This window comes from Microchirus variegatus (assembly GCF_963457635.1).
Source record: "Microchirus variegatus genome assembly, chromosome: 21".
In the NCBI taxonomy this organism is placed as follows: domain Eukaryota; kingdom Metazoa; phylum Chordata; class Actinopteri; order Pleuronectiformes; family Soleidae; genus Microchirus; species Microchirus variegatus.
The window spans coordinates 18,742,539-18,760,745 of NC_139822.1; the positions used below are offsets into that span (position 1 = coordinate 18,742,539).

The following is an 18,207-nucleotide window of genomic DNA, read 5'->3' on the forward strand; positions in this document are numbered from 1 at the left end:
TGTCGTTCAGAATGTTAAAAAAATTGGGGGAAAAAATTTTGGTCCAAAATTTGACAAAAACGTCATACTATACTATGTCGTCCCTAATTTGACAATTTTTGGGGAAAAAATTTTTGGTCCAAAATTTGCCAAAAACGTCATACTATACTATGTCGTCCAAAATTTGATAACATAGTAAATACAGTTGTACAGTTTACACTTATTGGTCTGTATCCAGTAATGTCCAATAAACATTTAACAAGCTTAGTCGCTCCTGGATTAAAACTATCAACTGTAATTCATTGCGGGGCCGCCAGAAATGTTTCTGCGGGCCGCCATTGGCCCCCGGGCCGCACTTTGAGAACCAATGGCGTAAATGAACGACATTGTGGTGTGAGGTCGACGCGCGAGTCACTCTCCGCCGCCGCGCTAATACGCCACATGTGTTCCGACGAACACACTGAGAGAACACACTCTATTGTTCCCGGAAACAGATGCAGCCCAGGTTCTGTTTTTTTTTTTATTGCATCAGCACACGTTAGGAACCGCTGACGCGAGGATTTAGCTAACGAGATGTGATGATGCTTTTGTTTCGGTGTTCCGTTAGTCACGCGTTCCCGTGTGGATTGAGACACAGCTGTCGACCATTTTCACAAAATATGGGCAGCCCGTGGCCAAACAAGACACAAGTGCAATTAACCGTATGAGTAGCAGAGGGTTCTTTCTGTTGACGCAGGAGGCAGCCATCTTGGAAATTCCTATGTTTGTTTGGTAAACTGAAGTTCTGATTTCCGACAAGAACTGGAATGAAGCAAAAAAAATAGGGCTTTTAATGAAAATAATGTGACTTTACGAATGATAAAAGTAAACAAAGTAAGTGGAAAGAAAGCTACAAATACTGTATATCCACTCATTTAAGGAATAATCAACTAAGACTTTAACGAAGTTAGCAGTGAACTACAACAATACTGAAGTTTGAACACAATAAAATCTATTTAAATATATTTCATATAACAAAAGAAAGTACCTCACAAAAAAGCGATGAATCTAGATCACTTAGTTATTTAATACATGGGAAAACTGCTTCTTTTCAAATCCCCCCTTCTTTAAATCTGCCGTGGCCTCTTCCACTTCCTGTGGGCGGAGCTTCTTCGCCAGGTTTCGGCTCTTTTGCTAACTCGGGAAACTTTGGAGCAAACACAGGTGAGTGTTTACCACTGAAAATGTACTCAAATATGTAAAAATGAGGAGTTAGCAAAGTGTGTAACATAAACTTAAACTGAACTGTGTGGTAGTTTAATCAAATGTGTGAAATGTGTGATGTAAATACATGCTAACACTAGTGTTAGGTGTAGTGTGGTTAACTGTAGTGAGTGTACTTTACTTTAGTCACCAGTGGGAGCAATGTTAGCATCAGGCTAACGTTTTCTGCCGACTCACTGTCCTCTAAAGTGGCTGTAGATTCACTTACAGGCTGTTGAAAACACTCCAAAAGTGTTGTATAGCTTCAGCTTCCATTTCATGTCACTGTGGTTGTGTTGTGCCTTTAGCTGCGATGCATTAGCATGTAGTGCTAGTAAAGGGCTACGGTTGAGCCCTGTTCATCCGGCTAGCTACTGTTAGCGAATATTAGCAACAATACCAGTTGATAAGAAGGCTCTACATGGTATTTTACCCACAAAACAGTATCTGTTGATTATTTGATTGATTTATCAAGTACTTGTTTGGTCTGTAAATTGTCAAAATGTAAAAATATTGATCAGTCTTTCTCAAAACCTTGATATGACGATGTTGTCAAATGTCAAATGTCTCAAAATGATTCAGTTTATATGAATTCCTTGTTATTTGGAGAAAAAAAACTCAAAAATATTCACATTTAAGCTGAAAAATCTGAGAAACTTGTTTTAATTATTGAAATTATTGAAATTAATAATCGATTAATAATTTATTAATAGATGGTAGCCATCTTGGAATCCTAAACCATGATTCGTGAGGTTACAGCAAGTTTCCAAGTTGGAAATCTGAGATTATTCCAATTTCTGACAACAAATGGAACGCACCAATAACAAAAAAAAGACTCAAAGCAGCGTGGGTTGCCAGACCACCAGCACAATTACCATCAAAAACACAATGCATATGATAAATTTAACCATTTATTACTATTCCCCCACCTTTTATTTGCTATAACAAATTGACATTTTTCCTAATTTTAAGGCACATTATTGTCTGAAATTGGCTACACGTGCGGGCTAGTTTTAAGTAGCCTAGCCAAGCAGAATTTGTTTATACCATTGCCGGATTATTAATCGATTTTACGGAATGCTTGGCCTGTTTTTGCAGCGCACGCAGACTTGACCGCTGTATTTAAGTGTTGGCGTATTTACTGTAGCGTATGCGTTAGTGTTAAGCAGGGTCACACTGTAAATTGGATTGGTCTGTGACGTCCATGTGGTCCAGGGATTTACCAACCACTCGCCCCCATAATCCACACACACACACACACACACACACACACAGAGCGTTAGCCTCTTGATTAGCGGCGTCGCGGCGCTAATGCCGTCGACATGATTGGCACATTAGTGCGATTACTTCACCTGACCTCAACTTCCAGCCGGGCGTGCGCTTCACTTTTTCGTGTTTACTCTGGGACGATCCACTCCGATAGCTTCCAGACGGGGGTAAAAAAAAAAAGAGGAAAATTTAGATTCCTAATTAAGTCGTCCGTGATATGACAAAGCCAGCTGCGTAAACATGCGAGATACGTTATGAGTGCGAATTATTTATTTCCCTTCAATTCTGACGCCACAGAAGCTTCCTCAGACTCATCAGGGGTCTCAAACTCGCGGCTCGTGGTCCACATGTGGCCCCTCCAGTACTTAACATAGAGTTAATTATGTATTTTTGTTAATTTTGCACCATAACGACGTTGTTATTATGAACTATGTGTTGTTCCATAGCAATACGGAAGCTTTTATTTTGAAATTCTGTCAAATATCTGTCAAATATAGCAGTTAAAGATAGTTTTTTTTTTTTCAAACACAATCTACATATACAACTAAATTAGAAGCCAGAAAATAATAATAAAAAATATATGATAAAACAATTAAACATATTTCTTGAGGTTGTTATTGAAATTCGATATCCGTAAAGCCAGATTCTCCGGAAGTTATCCTCTGGTGATGCATACTAACACTTTCATTAGCATTAATAATAACAATAAATTTACAAATACATAATAGGATTTTTTTTTTTATGTAATTTTAGAATTATGAATATAATTAATTTATTATTTATTCATTCATTCATTCATTTATTTATTTATGAAAAAAACGTTATTTTAATGTCCCTGTATAATTTCTTATGAACCATAAATAAGCTACTTTAAGATGTCTATCAACATGAATAACAAGGCTATATAACAGGTAATACATGTTATGGAGACTTATTCATATTTATAAGATTCTAATGAGGTCTAAGAGCCTATAAGTGTCTTACAATCAATAATAAATGTGTTAATTAGGCTTTTAACACTTATATGGACAGTATTAGGTCTCATAAACGGCTTATTTATGGTGAATTACAACTGATATAAAGACCTTAAAGTGTTTCCTTTAATATTGTTATTTTTTATGACTTTATGCATTATTATGTATAATTATAGTTAATATGAATGTGCGCTCACTTTTATACGCCATTGTCAGAGAAGCCCCCGTTGGACGTTTAACTCTTTCCTTGATACGTGAACTTGTTTAATTGTTAAATTTTCCCAAATATGATTTTTTTGGAAAAATCATAGCACAAACGCTACATCGCGCTAGCTATGAAAAGTTGAATTGCACAGATGAAAAACTTGATAAACGTGTATTGCAGCTTGAATCGGGTTTAGTGTGAACGGAGACACCAGCAGGTTTTTTGGTAATTACTCAGAATTCCTCAAGGGGGCGACAGACATTACGCTCTGGAGCTTTAACCTTTCCCACAACAGTTTGTCCATTAGTGCTGTGCCAGGTTTTTACCCCAGTGTGTGTGTGGTTGATGATGATGAGGAGGTGGTGGAGTATCACCATGTGTTTAATTAGAAGCAAATGGAGGTGGAGGTGGGGGGGGGTGTGGGGGGGGGGGGGCCACAGATTGCAGCCATATGCTCACCGGGGCCTTTGCCACATTCAAGGTCATGGATGCTAAGTACTGCAGATAATCCACGTCCACGTGTCTTTCCTGGCAGAAACACGAGAGAAACTTAACGTTTTGGACGAGTCTGAAGAGTTTTTATTGTTAAAATAAACATTATTGTTAGCGTAGAACTCTAGACGCTCCCTAGCGATAGCTCATTAAATTTGAAACTCCTCGTTAGCATCACAAGCTGCAAAATCCAAACCCTGGTTTGGTCCAATCACATTGTTGTCTTTGACTCTGCGACAAATCTCCCATTCAAAGGTCACGTTTGTGACGTACAGAATGGATTATTAGCATAAAATGGAAGACATTAGCCTTTAGAGCTAAAACAATTCATCGATTATCAATCGCTTACTAAATAAATCGTCAACTATTTCGATCATCGATTAATCGGTTTGAAGCTTTTTCAAAGCTTTTAGATTATTTGGCGGAAAATGCGATAGTGACAGCCCGAGGGCTCTATAGCACCCCCGGTGGTCGTGTCGTGTTCAGACAAAAGTCATCGGATTGGGACGAAATTTGGTGAGTGCGTCGGGCTTACTCCAAAGTTTCTTGGGGATTTTTTTGGGAATTTTGGACGCGAGAGAATGTGGTCAAAATTGCGTTAAATGCAATTAAACTATTAGTCGATTATTAATAAAAAACTATTTTGATCATCGATTAATCGGTTTGAACACCCGACTAGAAACTAAAGTTTGTAAAGCTGTCACTCCCCTGCACCAAAGCCCGTAGAGAAAATCTGAGAAAATGTATTATTTCAAACGCTGAAATCACAAAATAAGACATTTAAACTCACTTATCTCAACTCGTTGTCTTTATGGACTTTGGTGCAGGGAGAGTGAGCGGTGTACAAAACGACGGCGACTGTTATCACAGGACACCGTGAGCTCTTTATGTCACACAAACAAGTTTAGAGTCTGAGTCGATCTTGCTTACGTCTGTTTTTCCTTCTACGGTAATTAGCCGTTGGAATTGGATTTGCTGCAGTGTGTTTTCACACACACACACACACACACACACACACACACGTCTGACAAGAGTGAGCAGTGTCTGCACAACACACTAACGGCTAACGTCTGAGGTATGTGTCTGCGTCAAATACACAACCATGAGTCAGCTGACAGAGGTCAGGTTGTCGGTCAAACGCCTGTTTCTGGAGAATCCTCAACTGTTTTAGAGAAGGTTAGAAAATCAGGATCGGAAGCTTATGTCACTTAAGTCTGTCCCATACTCAGGGTTAGGGTTAAACCAACTGATATTCAATGTTTTAATCCTGAGAAAGCACAGATTAGACGCGTTTAATCAAACGATCTCACGGAATGAATTTTTGAAATTCAGGAAATGATCCATTTGCCCTGATGCACTTTGACAGTGAGCTGACTTTCTACTCAAAAACAAAAAGTATCTTGGAATGACTTGAAATTTACCATCATAATAGTCGGCATCGCCCTCAAGAAGGATCTGTTAAAAATATTTTGAAACCTCTTTAAGAATAATTTTAATGAATTTTTGAAATTCAGAAAATATCCATTTTCCCTGATGCTCTTTGACAGTGAGCTGACTTTAGTCTGAAAAACAAAAAGGATCTCAGAATGACTTAAAATTTACCATCATAATAGTCGGCATCGCCCTAAAGAAGGATCTGTTGAAAATATTTGCAAACCTCTTAAGGAATAATTTTAATGAATTTTTGAAAATCATGAAATTATCATTAGCCCTGATGCACTTTGACAGTGAGGTGACTTTCTTTAAAAAACAAAAAGTATCTCGGAATGACTTGAAATTTACCATCATAATAGTCGGCATCGCCCTGAACAAGGATCTGTTGAAAATATTTGCAAATCTCTTAAGGAATAATTTTAATGAATTTTTGAAAATCATGAAATTATCATTAGCCCTGATGCACTTTGACAGTGAGGTGACTTTCTTTAAAAAACAAAAAGTATCTCGGAATGACTTGAAATTTACCATCATAATAGTCGGCATCGCCCTGAACAAGGATCTGTAAAAAATATTTTGAAACCTCTTAAGGAATAATTTTAATGAATTTTTGAAATTCAGAAAATATCCATTTTCCCTGATGCTCTTTGACAGTGAGCTGACTTTAGTCTGAAAAACAAAAAGGATCTCAGAATTACTTAAAATTTACCATCATAATAGTCGGCATCGCCCTGAACAAGGATCCGTTGAAAATATTTGCAAATCTCTTAAGGAATAATTTTTATGAATTTTTGAAATTCAGAAAATTAATCATTAGCCCTGATGCACTTTGACAGTGAGCTGACTTTAGTCTGAAAAACAAAAAGTATCTCGGAATGACTTGAAATTTACCATCATAATAGTCGGCATCGCCCTGAACAAGGATCTGTTGAAAATATTTGCAAATCTCTTAAGGAATAATTTTAATGAATTTTTGAAATTTAGGAAATGATCCATTTGCTCTGATGCACTTTGACAGTGAGCTGAGTTTCTTCCAAAAAATTAAAAGTATCTTGGAATTACTTTAAATTTACCATCATAATAGTCGGCATCGCCCTGAACAAGGATCTGTTGAAAATATTTGGAAACCTTTTAAGGAATAATTTTCATGAATTTAACAATCGTGACTTGCAGCTCGAGACGGAATCAACTCGGTCTTAACAAAAGTGTGTTTGTGTGTGTGTGTGTGTGTGTGCGCGTGTGTGCGCGTGTGTGCGCGTGTGTGAGCACAGCTGTCATGAGTTGAAGCCATTTAAGATGTTTTGGGAAAACTCTAAAAAGCTATAATTACCCGTATTTAAGAGCAGATTACAGCAAACTAAGATCGCCTGATTCAATTATTTACAATTGAAGAATGCCACACACACACACACAGGTCCACACACACACACACACACACACACACACAGGTCCACACAGCTGTCTCTTTAAGGACGTCTGCATTGACCGACCTAAACAAAGCCCGATTATTAATGATTAACCCAAAACCCTTAACCTCAGAAATGAGCTTCTGCCTCATCGGGACCAGGTTTTGGTCTCCATGAGGACTACTGGTCCTGACAAGGTCAGTGTTTATGACAGGAAGAAGGTCCTAAAGAGGTCACAAATACAAGAACTCACACACACACACACACACACACACACACTGTGCTGGTAAATCAGAGACCCATGACTCTTAACTGCAGTCTTTCATTATGTGTTTGATTATCATCATGCACAAATAAAAGCTCAGAGCTTTCACCACATTTTTACTGAAGTACATTTAATTTGACTTAAGTACAAGCTAAATACAATTTAATTAAAATGTACATCATACAAAAACACTTCCCTTTAACTAAACCCTTACTGTTTTTATGTTGGGGCTTTGAGCTTCTCCCTCTCTAGGGGGCGCCACAGCGGATGATTCGGCACCACTGAATGAACCACTCAATATCTAGTTCCAGTTTTTTGATATTTATGGATTAATTTAGTGTTATAAATGTGGCTTTACACTTTTATTTTGAAATTCTGTCAAAATTTTTGTTATTGCTTTATCAAGATGGAATATCAGGATATAATTTTAAGATAATATCACCTGTTTTTTAAGGGTTTTTTTTCCCCCTACACAATTAGATTTTTTTCACCTAAAGGGCCACTTCACCCATAAATATATATATATATATATATATATATATATATATATATATACTACTAATATCCAGAGTGTTATTCGATCACCAGTCTTGTTCCAGGGATGGAAAGAAAGAAATAAAACTGACAAAAATGAGAAGTCAAAGTCGATTCTTTCAAAAATGTACAACACGTTTAATGAGTAAAAGATGTGTGAAATAAAATAAATTGAATAAAACTCTGTATTATTGAATTGAATGTGAATTAATCAAATACAGCAGCATCAAAATGATCTTAAACAGGTGAAACAGCCCTTTAACTGTCCTCCTATAGATGCTCAGTGGCCTCCAGGTCATTTGAGTTTGAGAGTTTTCAATCAACAACGAGCAATTGATATTTGGTTTATTTAATTTGAACCTTTAATTTAACGTTTTTTCCTCAATAACGTCATTTTCTTATGTAAAGAGTGAGTTTTTCCCTGTTTTCTCACAGTTGTACAGTAGAGTTCCACCTGTGGAAACTGTGAGGGATTTCCAGTGCAGGCAGAAGTGTAACGGCGCCATCTGTTGGTGGAAGTGAGTCATTACAGCTGAAAATACAGTAAATCATGGGAGCGTGTACAGTTTATTTATTCCATCCATTCGTTCTCTCTCAAATGAGTTTAGTCTTTTAAAAAACATGTTAAATTTGTCATGTCACTTTATTTCACTTTATTTCAATGTACATGGCAAATATATACTGTACTATACATATTTATTATATACTATAAAAAAAAAAGACGTCATTAAATATTTCTCACACAGTACATTAAAAACAGTCATTTGGACATAGCTAATAAGCTATAATCAGTAAAATATACTCATTATTTTAATTGAAAATAAAGGAGCTTTTAATGAATTCATGTCAAGTATAAAACTGCATTACCTCCTTTAAAGGTCCAGTGTGTCAAATTTAGCCTCCACATCTTATATCAGGCGTATAGAGGCGGCCATTTTGAATACTGTATATTCAGTGCCTCTAAACAACCCAACTCTAAGGCAGCTAGTATGCTGCTAGCTAGTATGCTAGGAAACTATCACGCTTATTCTAGCTGGTCACCAATGAAAACACATGTAAGTTATAAAAAAAAAATTTGTTATAAAAAACAAAAAAGGGATGCTAACGTTACAGGTTAGCTACATTTGTAGCTTTAAACTCAGTCATTTGTTTCCTCAGTGAGGTTTCATTTACATCGGGAGTCGGAACTGGAGTGACGAGAAATAATTTTTGTTAGCAATGCCAGTCGATACACGGTAAATAAATAACAGAAGTTTACAATTATCTTTAAAAGTTTTATTTTTTATTTTATTTTTTACTATTGTCAGGAGTGGCAGCCATTTTGGAATCCCATGTTGACGTTTAGCAAAGGAAATGTCTAAAATCTCAATATTTAACAGAGGAGTCTGACGTATTTAGCGACAGCACTGCTGAAAGCTAGCGATCGTGAGTGGAATCGCAACCCGTTCAGTCGTATTTTAGTGCAGAGACTGTACAGTTGCTAACAGAATCCCGAATAACATTTTAGCATTTAGCGGACGCTACATGGAAGTCTTGGAAATCCAATCCAAGTGCAGAAGGAGATGCAGGGGGAGGGGTCAGGTAAGCGCTAGGACAGAAGAGCCCTTTGAAGAGCTTCTTGAAGATAGACCCTGTTCTGGTAGGGACCGTATCTATGTTCCCCGGGTCCTATGTTCCCCGCTTTGTATGTGACCGGGTAACATAGGACCCTTTTTCTAAAAAAGGGTCCTATGTTTTCACCCAAAAGGACCCGGGGAACATAGGACCCTACCCCTTACCCTACCCCTTACCCGAACTCCAACCCCAACCCCTACCCTAACCCTAAACCCTAACCCTAACCCTTTACCCTGGCGCTCCACACCCAGGCTTCCACAAGGTGGGGAACATAGGACCTTTTTTGGGAAAAACGAGGAACATAGGTACGACCCCTTCTGGTATCGCTCGGTAAGTCGATCCACCAGCGTGGAATGGCACATGCTAATGGTAGCCAGTGGAGCTTAATGAACAGAGAGGTGACATGTGCCATTTTAGGCTGTTTGAAGATCAGGTGCGCCGCCGCCGCCTCGTTTTGGACCAAATAGCGGCAGTGGCTACGCTGAGTCATCAAGCAACATGTCTGCAGCTTCCATGTCCGAAACCACCGACTTATAACTTGGTCTCGATGTCCTTTTTCCCCGCGAGGGATTTCCCGCCCACGGTGATGGCTCTAAATTGCTCGGCGATCTCCAGCATGGTCTTCCCTCTGGTCTCGGGCAGGAAGAAGAAGGTGAATAAAAAGCCCACCAGACTCATGACGGCAAACACCAAGAAGCTGTAGGAGCCGAGGTACGTCTGAGGACAGAGGGGGGAAACGGTGAGCTAGCTTCGGCCGCACCAGTTACGACACCGTCTCGGGTTTGGCCGTACTCACCAAAACGAACGGAAAGGCGAGGCCCACCGTGACGAAGGTCAACCAGCGCAGGGTTCCGATCACGACGAGCGCCGCCACTCGATCGGACTGGATAAATAACTCGCTGTTGAGCGCGGCGGTTGCTCCAACTGTCGATGAATGGCAGGAAGCGTGAGTTATAGACGTTCACAAAACCGCGAACTGTGTCTTAAATGCTCATTCGGACACTTGGTAACACGTGGTGCAACTTGCAGAGAACTTACTAGGTCCACCGCAAAAGACGATGATGAAGAGGACGATCAAACCCGCAGTGACGTAGGAAATCCAATCACTCTGATTCTGTACGAGACACAATTACATAATGGTACAAAACCGTCATTTTATTGTTTCGTGGTATTGTGTATTTATTGTTTTACGGAGTATCTTGCAGGTGTTGTAAAATGTTTTATAGATAAACACTGATTGCTATACAGCGGCGATAAAAGAAGACAGTGGCGCGTGTCAGTAAAAATGGGGGTTATGACGAAATTTATAGAAAAAGCCCGACCAATTTGCTATTTTACCATTTGTGCCTAAGGTGACCCCGGGTTTTACCTGCAGGTTCAGCATGATCGTCACCAACACCCAACAGGACGACATGATGATGTAGCCGCCCCAGATCAACGGCCGCCTGCCGAGTCGCTCGATCAGCAACAAACCCTGAGGACACAAAAAAACATTTAGCAGACGCCTTCATCCAAAGCGACTTAGAAGAAGTCTTGGAAAGAACTCCACGTGATATTAACGGCGAGAGTGCCGAGGTTTGGGTAAGTGCTAGGACAGAAGATGTTCTTGGAAGAGCTAGGTCTTCAAGAGCTTCTTGAAGACAGGGACGCCGATTGTTCTGGTAGCCCTCGGTAGGTCATTCCACCAGCGTGGGATGACGCACGAAAATAGTCTGGATTGTCCGGTGCGGGGTGTTGGCACCATCTTTTGATCAACCGAGTAGTCAAGGGCTAACGTAAGCCTTTAAGGCAGCATCTAAGTCGGTGGGAGCAGACCCATGAAGGTCTTTGTAAGCTAGCATCAGTGATTTACTATTAAATAGTAGAAAAACCCGGTCTTGTCGTGAAGTGAGCTACTCACAGCGGAGACCGAGGTGAGGATTTCAACGAGTCCAAGTCCAAGAGTGATGTAGCGGATCTGGCCTGCCGGGATCCCGACTTGCAAGAAGATGTCAAACGCGAAGGTGCTGATCTAAGGACGCAGAGGAACATCGGAGTCCTTAGATCTTTGCGGGGCTACAGACACAGATGTATACGAAATTTATGAAAATTTCCGTTAAGTTTCATCCTCACCACTGACATCCCCGACATCAGGTTGCAGAGGTAGATGAGGACCATGGTGACGAGCTGCCAGCGGACCGATCTGTCCCGCAGCAGCTTCAGAGGGGTCTTTGGCGGCGCCGCCTCCATGGCCGCCTGCTCGGCCAACATGTCGTCCATCTCCTCTTTGTAGACGCCTTTCCCCCACAGAGTCTGCAGAGCTGGAATTTTAAAAAACAACAACAAACAAACAAGATGGCTGTGAATCTTCGCCGGTATCCCTAAACCTAACCCTAACCCTGTACTGGACGAGGAGATGACAATCACATCAACGGCTGCCAGTTTCAGCTCTTCTGATCATCCATTATCTACCGCTTTATCCTCCACCAGAGGGTCGCGGGGGGTGCTATGCCTATCTCAGCTGACATTGGGCGATAGGCAGGGTACACCCTGGACAGTTCGCCAGTCCAAGACCCTTGTTCCAAAGTTGTTCCAAACAGGCCTCGAACCCAGGAACCTGGGTCTTCTTGTTGCATAGGCAAGCGTGCTAACCACTACACCAACCGTGGGCCCTCTTCTGATCCCATTTTGAGGTAAATAGATGATTGTGTGACAAATTTGGGTGGACACCGGTGTGATTGACGGCTGGACTTGTCCAATAGGAGCCTGGTTTGCTGTTGGTTGACATCTGTGAGCAAATCCGAAACCTCGAGGCTTCCAAACTACGTCTGTTTACCGTCTACGGTGAAGACGCGGTGAGCTGTACCAACCTTTCTTGCATGACTCGTCGTCGTGTTTCTCGATGAGCAAATATCTGGGAGCCTCGGGGAGAAAAGGCAAAGCTACGAGAGCGACTGCCGAGAAAAGTCCCGGCACAGAGAGGAGGACGTTCCACAGATCCTCACGACCCAGGAGCTCACTGGAAAAACAAACAAAAACTGATGAGACCACATGAGGACTGATCTGATCCGGCTTCAGTCTTCACCCTTTATTCAAATAAACACTGGCCTTGTCAGGACCAGTCCTTTTGGAGTCTTCATGGACACCAAGACCTGGTCCTGATCAGGCAGAACCTCAGTGGTCAAGTGTAGGGCTAAGAGTTGACTCGTGGTACGGTGTTTGATAGTGAGTGAGTGAGTGAATGAGTGAGTGAGTGAGTGAGTGAGTGAGTGAGTGAGTGAGTGAGTGAGTTTGATAGTGAGTGAGTGGGTTTGATAGTGAGTGAATGAGTGAGTTTGATAGTGAGTGGGTGAATGAGTGAGTTTGATAGTGAGTGAGTGAATGAGTGAGTTCGATAGTGAGTGAGTGGGTAATTTGATAGTGAGTGAGTGAAAGAGTGAATAAGTGAATGAGTGAGTTTGATAGTGAGTGAGTGAATGAGGGAGTTTGATAGTGAGTGAGTGAATGAGGGAGTTTGATAGTGAGTGAGTGGGTAATTTGATAGTGAGTGAATGAGTGAGTTTGATAGTGAGTGAGTGAGTGAATAAGTAATTTGATAGTGAGTGAATGAGTGAGTTTGATAGTGAGTGAGTGAAAGAGTGAATAAGTGAATGAGTGAGTTTGATAGTGAGTGAGTGAATGAGTGAGTTTGATAGTGAGTGAGTGAATGAGTGAATAAGTGAATGAGTGAGTTTGATAGTGAGTAAGTGAATGAGTGAGTTTGATAGTGAGTGAGTGAATGAGGGAGTTTGATCGTGAGTGAGTGAATGAGTGAGTTTGATAGTGAGTGAGTGAGTAATTTGCTAGTGAGTGAGTGAGTGAATGAGTGAGTTTGATAGTGAGTGAGTGAATGAGTGAGTTTGATAGTGAGTGAATGAGTAATTTGCGAGTGAGTGAGTTTGATAGTGAGTGAGTAAGTGAATGAGTGAGTTTGATAGTGAGTGAGTGCATGAGTTTGATAGTGAATGAGTGAGTAATTTGATAGTGAGTGAGTTTGAGTGGGTGAGTGAGTAGATGAGGGAGTGCGTGAGTGAATGAGTGGGTGAGTGAGTGAGCGAATGAGGGAGTTTGATAGTGAGTGAGTTTGATGGTGAGTGAGTGAGTTTGATAGAGTGAGTTTGATAAAGTGAGTTTGATAGTGAGTGAGTTAGTTTAATAGTGGGTGAGTGAGTTTGATAGTGAATGAGTGAGTGAGTTTGATAGTGAGTGAGTGAGTGAGTTTGATAGTGAATGAGTGAGTTTGATAGTGAATGAGTGAGTGAGTTTGATAGTGAGTGAATGAGTGAGTTTGTAGTGAATGAGTGAGTGAGTTTGATAGTGAGTGAGTGAGTGAGTGAGTGAGTGAGTGGGTGAAAGATCAAAACAATAGAACTCAGATGAAATAAAATCTACAGCTCACCTATAAAAATCCATATCTCCCTATGTTTATGATTCATGTCACAGTTTGAGTCTCACACCAAAGTCCATAGAGAAAATCAATGATTTTACATGAAGTGCACACAGATCCACTGCTGCTTCTGTCACTGAGTTCACACGTGTTGTTTTCTGACTTCGGTGTTTAAAATCTGTGGTTCAGCTTTACCTCACAAACGTCCAGATTCACCTCAGACACACAAACGCACCAAACGTGGCAGCGGTGGATCAGCAGCTCCTGTGTCCATGTGAGCTAAAAAATGGAGATTTTCTCTATGGAGTTTGGTGCAGGAGAGTAAATGATTTACAAACTTCAGCTTTCCTGTCAGAAAACGCTGTGTCATGTCTTGTCAGGACACTGGAAATTTGATTTTGTTCATTGAGGTTTGTGTTGTAGCTCGTACCTCAGGCCTAAAAGCTGTCCGGACAGTTTGCCGAGGGACGTAAAGGTCGCTGAGGTCAAGGTCACGATGCCTCTGATATTCCTGGGTGAAATCTCACTGAGGTACATCACGTGGATGCTGTTTCCTAAACCTGGACCACACAAAAACAACACAACACGCTTCAGCGTCATGAACACACACACACACACAGACACACACAGACACTCACAGACAGACACAGACTGTCCTGTCGTCTCACCTGTGGACCAGCCGTACAGAATCCTGGCCACAATCACCATTTCATACGACTTGGCCTTTTTACTGGTCAGCATGATCACCATGGCAACGAGGGAGACAATGCAGCTGAGCATCATGGTCTTTTTTCTGGTGAACGCAAAATACGGCACAAAATCAAACTTCACTCACTCATTCATTCACTAACAAACACAGTCACTCAGCAAATAAAACTCACTCACCTGGACATGGTGACCTCACTCACTCACTCACTCACTCACTCACAAACTCACTCATGCACTTGTTCGCTCACTCATTCACTCAGTCACTCACTCACTCGTTCACTCATTCACTAACAAACACACTCACTCATTCACTCACTCACTCACTCACTCCTTCATTCACTCATTCACCCACTCACCTGCCCAGTCTGCCAGAGATGATCTTGACACTCACTTGTTTGTTCGTTCATTCACTCGCTCGCTAGCTCACTCACTCGTTCACTCACTCACTCGTTCACTCACTCACTCGTTCACTCACTCAGTCACTCACTCACTCAGTCTGCTGGAGATGATCTTGACACTCATTCACTCACTCACTCACTCACAAACCCATTCACTTACTCACTCATTCACTCACTCACTCACTCAGAAACCTATTCACTTACTCACTCCCTCACGCGTTCACTCACTCACTCACTCACACACTCATTCACTCACTCACTCGTTTGTTCGTTCACTCGCTCACTCACTCGTTCACTCATTCACTCACTCACTCGTTTGTTCGTTCACTCACTCGCTCACTCACTCACTCGCTCATTCACTCGTTCACTCGTTCACTAACAAACACACTCAATCGTTCATTCGCTCGCTCACTCACTCGTTCACTTACTCACTCATTCACTCACTCACTCGTTCACTTAGTCACTCACTCACTCGTTCACTCTCTCACTCGTTCACTCGTTCACTAACAAACACACTCACTCGTTCACTTACTCACTCACTCATTCACTCACTCACTCGTTCACTTACTCACTCACTCACTCACTCGTTCACTCACTCACTCACTCACTCGTTCACACGCTCACTCACTCACTCACTCACTCACTCGTTTACTCACTCATTCACTCACACACTCACTCACTCACTCACTCACTCACTCACTCACTCACTCACTCACTCACTCACTCACTCACTCACTCACTCACTCACTCACTCATACACTTACTCTCTCACTCACTCTTTCACTCACTCGTTCACTCCCTCACCTGCCCAGTCTGCCAGAGACCATCTTCACGCTCCCGGCACCAAAGAGTCCGCCGACGGCGTACATGGAGACGATGAGAGACCAGATCATGGTGACGGTCTGAGGGGGCGGAGCCTCGCCGTATCTGTCAAACCAGGTGCTGTTGATGAAGCTCTGGATGAACTGCAGACACGCCCACATTTGTGGTTTTTAGTCTGCATCGTAGTGGTAACATATTGTGTGTGTGTTTGTTTGTTTGTTTGTTTGTTTTTGTCCGAATCTGAGCTGCGGAAACATCTAAGTGTGAAACAACAACAACGGCCCGAGGGTTGAGCCCTGAGGAACTCCACTGCTCAGATCTGTGCTCTGTACCTTTGACACAAAGGTTCACGAGTACGATTCCCGCAGACGGGCAAACGTGAGGTCGTGAGTGGAAAAACATCTCACCGGTGACGGGGAGCTGGTATCAGTCACGTGGTAGCCGATGTGAAACGTCCCTCCGATCCCCAGAATAATGATTACCAGCAGAGCTTTGCCTCTGCACTACAGGGACACAAGTACAACAGGACACGCTCCAATCATCTGTTCAGACGTGCAAAAACACTGTGTACACAATAGGTAAATATACTACGAGATGTAATGTAATGTTGATTTGCACTGACCAGTTTACATGACTGAGTACTTAAAATGTAAGAAAAACAGTATACGTATATTTATATTATATACACATAATGGTTTTCTTTGTATAAATATATACACACATAATGTTTTTTCTTTATCTATATATACACATCATTGTTTTATTTATATATGTACGTATATATACATAATGTTTTTCTTTATATATGTATTTATGTGATGTTTTTATTTATATGTACATATATATATACAAAATGCTTTTCTTTATATATGTATATATATGATGTTTTATTTATATATGTATATATGATGTTTTTATTTATATATGTATATACACATAATGTTTCTTCTTTATATGTGTATATATATATATATACATAATGTTTTTCTTTATATATGTATATATGATGTTTTTCTTTATATATGAATATATATAATGATTTTCTTTATATATGTATATATAATATTTGTCTTTTTATATGGGTATATATACACAATGTTTTTCTTTATATATATATATACATATAATGTTTTTCTTTATATATGAATATATATAATGAGTTATATATGAATATATATAATGATTTATATATGAACATATAAAGAAAATATATGAATATATAAAGAAAAACATTATGTATATACACATAATGTTTTTCTTTATATATGTGTTTTCTTACATTTAAAGTACTACAGTGCTAAAGCTTTACACCAAAAAAATAAGGGTCATATTTTGACACAAATATATATTATAATACAATATAATGTATTATATTGTATTATAATATAATATAATATAATTTTAATTTGTCAAAAAAAAGTGCAATGAATGACCTAAAGCTGTTGTGATGAGTCACCATGGTGAGTACTTTTTTCTCCGTCATATTAAAGATAAGATTTACACTTAAAAAGAAAGGTTTTGACACAAATATAGAACATTTTTAACATTTTAGCAAATTGAATGTGAATCAGAACTCTTTTTGTGTTACTGTAACACAAACTGTAACAATGTAACCAAATCTGTACTCTTTTAAAAAAAAAAACATTTCTGCACTTTTCTTATCAGTTTTCTCACTTATCAGTTTTCTCACTTATCAGTCAATAGTAATAAATGCAGCGAGATCTTACCAGCTGTTGTAAAACTGAAACCATGGCGTCTTTGTCTCTGACTCTGTGTGAGTGTGTTCGCTCTGCACATGGACACACAAGTACTTTAGGCTGCGTATCATTAACTTTACAGAGCAACTTATAAAGTCACTGTCACTGTGACTGTGTGTGTGTGTGTGTGTGTGTGTGTGTGTGTGTGTGTGTGTGTGTGTGTGTGTGTGTGTGTGTGTGTGTGTGTGTGTGTGTGTGTGTGTGTGTGTGTGTGTGTGTGTGTGTGTGTGTGTGTGTGTTGTTTTTGTGCAAGGTTCATGTTGTGATGTAATAATAGAGGAAACCATGTAAACACATGTCTTTGATTGACAGACAACAGACCTGAGTGTTTAATGATTGAGTGATGAGTGACATCAGCATTTTACTTTCAGCCCGGGAACATGGATTTTTTAATGTCAGGATCAAACCCAGGAACGTGTTTTTTACGTTAGGGTTAAACCCGGAAAATTGATTTTTTTGATGTCAGGATTAAACCTGGGAACATGGATTTTTAACATCAGGGTTGAACCCTGGAACATGGATTTTTAATGTCAGGATTAAACCCAGGAGCATGGGTTTTTAATGTCAGGATTTAACCTGGGAACATGGATTTTTAACATCAGGGTTGAACCCTGGAACATGGATTTTTAATGTCAGGATTAAACCCAGGAGCATGGGTTTTTAATGTCAGGATTAAACCCGGGAAAGATGGGTTTTTAACATC

At 40.2% G+C, this 18,207-nt stretch overlaps 1 protein-coding gene across 1 annotated transcript; it reads right to left on the reverse strand.

Annotated features, from left to right (window-relative positions):
- Positions 1-9,945: 9,945 nt before the first annotated feature.
- Positions 9,946-17,498, reverse strand: slc2a9l1 (solute carrier family 2 member 9, like 1; the record flags this gene model as incomplete). Its single annotated transcript, XM_083908074.1, has 12 exons — positions 9,946-10,131; positions 10,211-10,338; positions 10,453-10,528; positions 10,784-10,888; positions 11,315-11,425; positions 11,527-11,714; positions 12,264-12,412; positions 14,250-14,379; positions 14,488-14,612; positions 15,730-15,890; positions 16,155-16,250; positions 17,475-17,498. 12 exons carry the CDS (start codon positions 17,496-17,498, stop codon positions 9,946-9,948), a joined length of 1,479 nt encoding a protein of 492 aa, XP_083764200.1.
- Between the last annotated feature and the right edge of the window lie 709 nt (positions 17,499-18,207).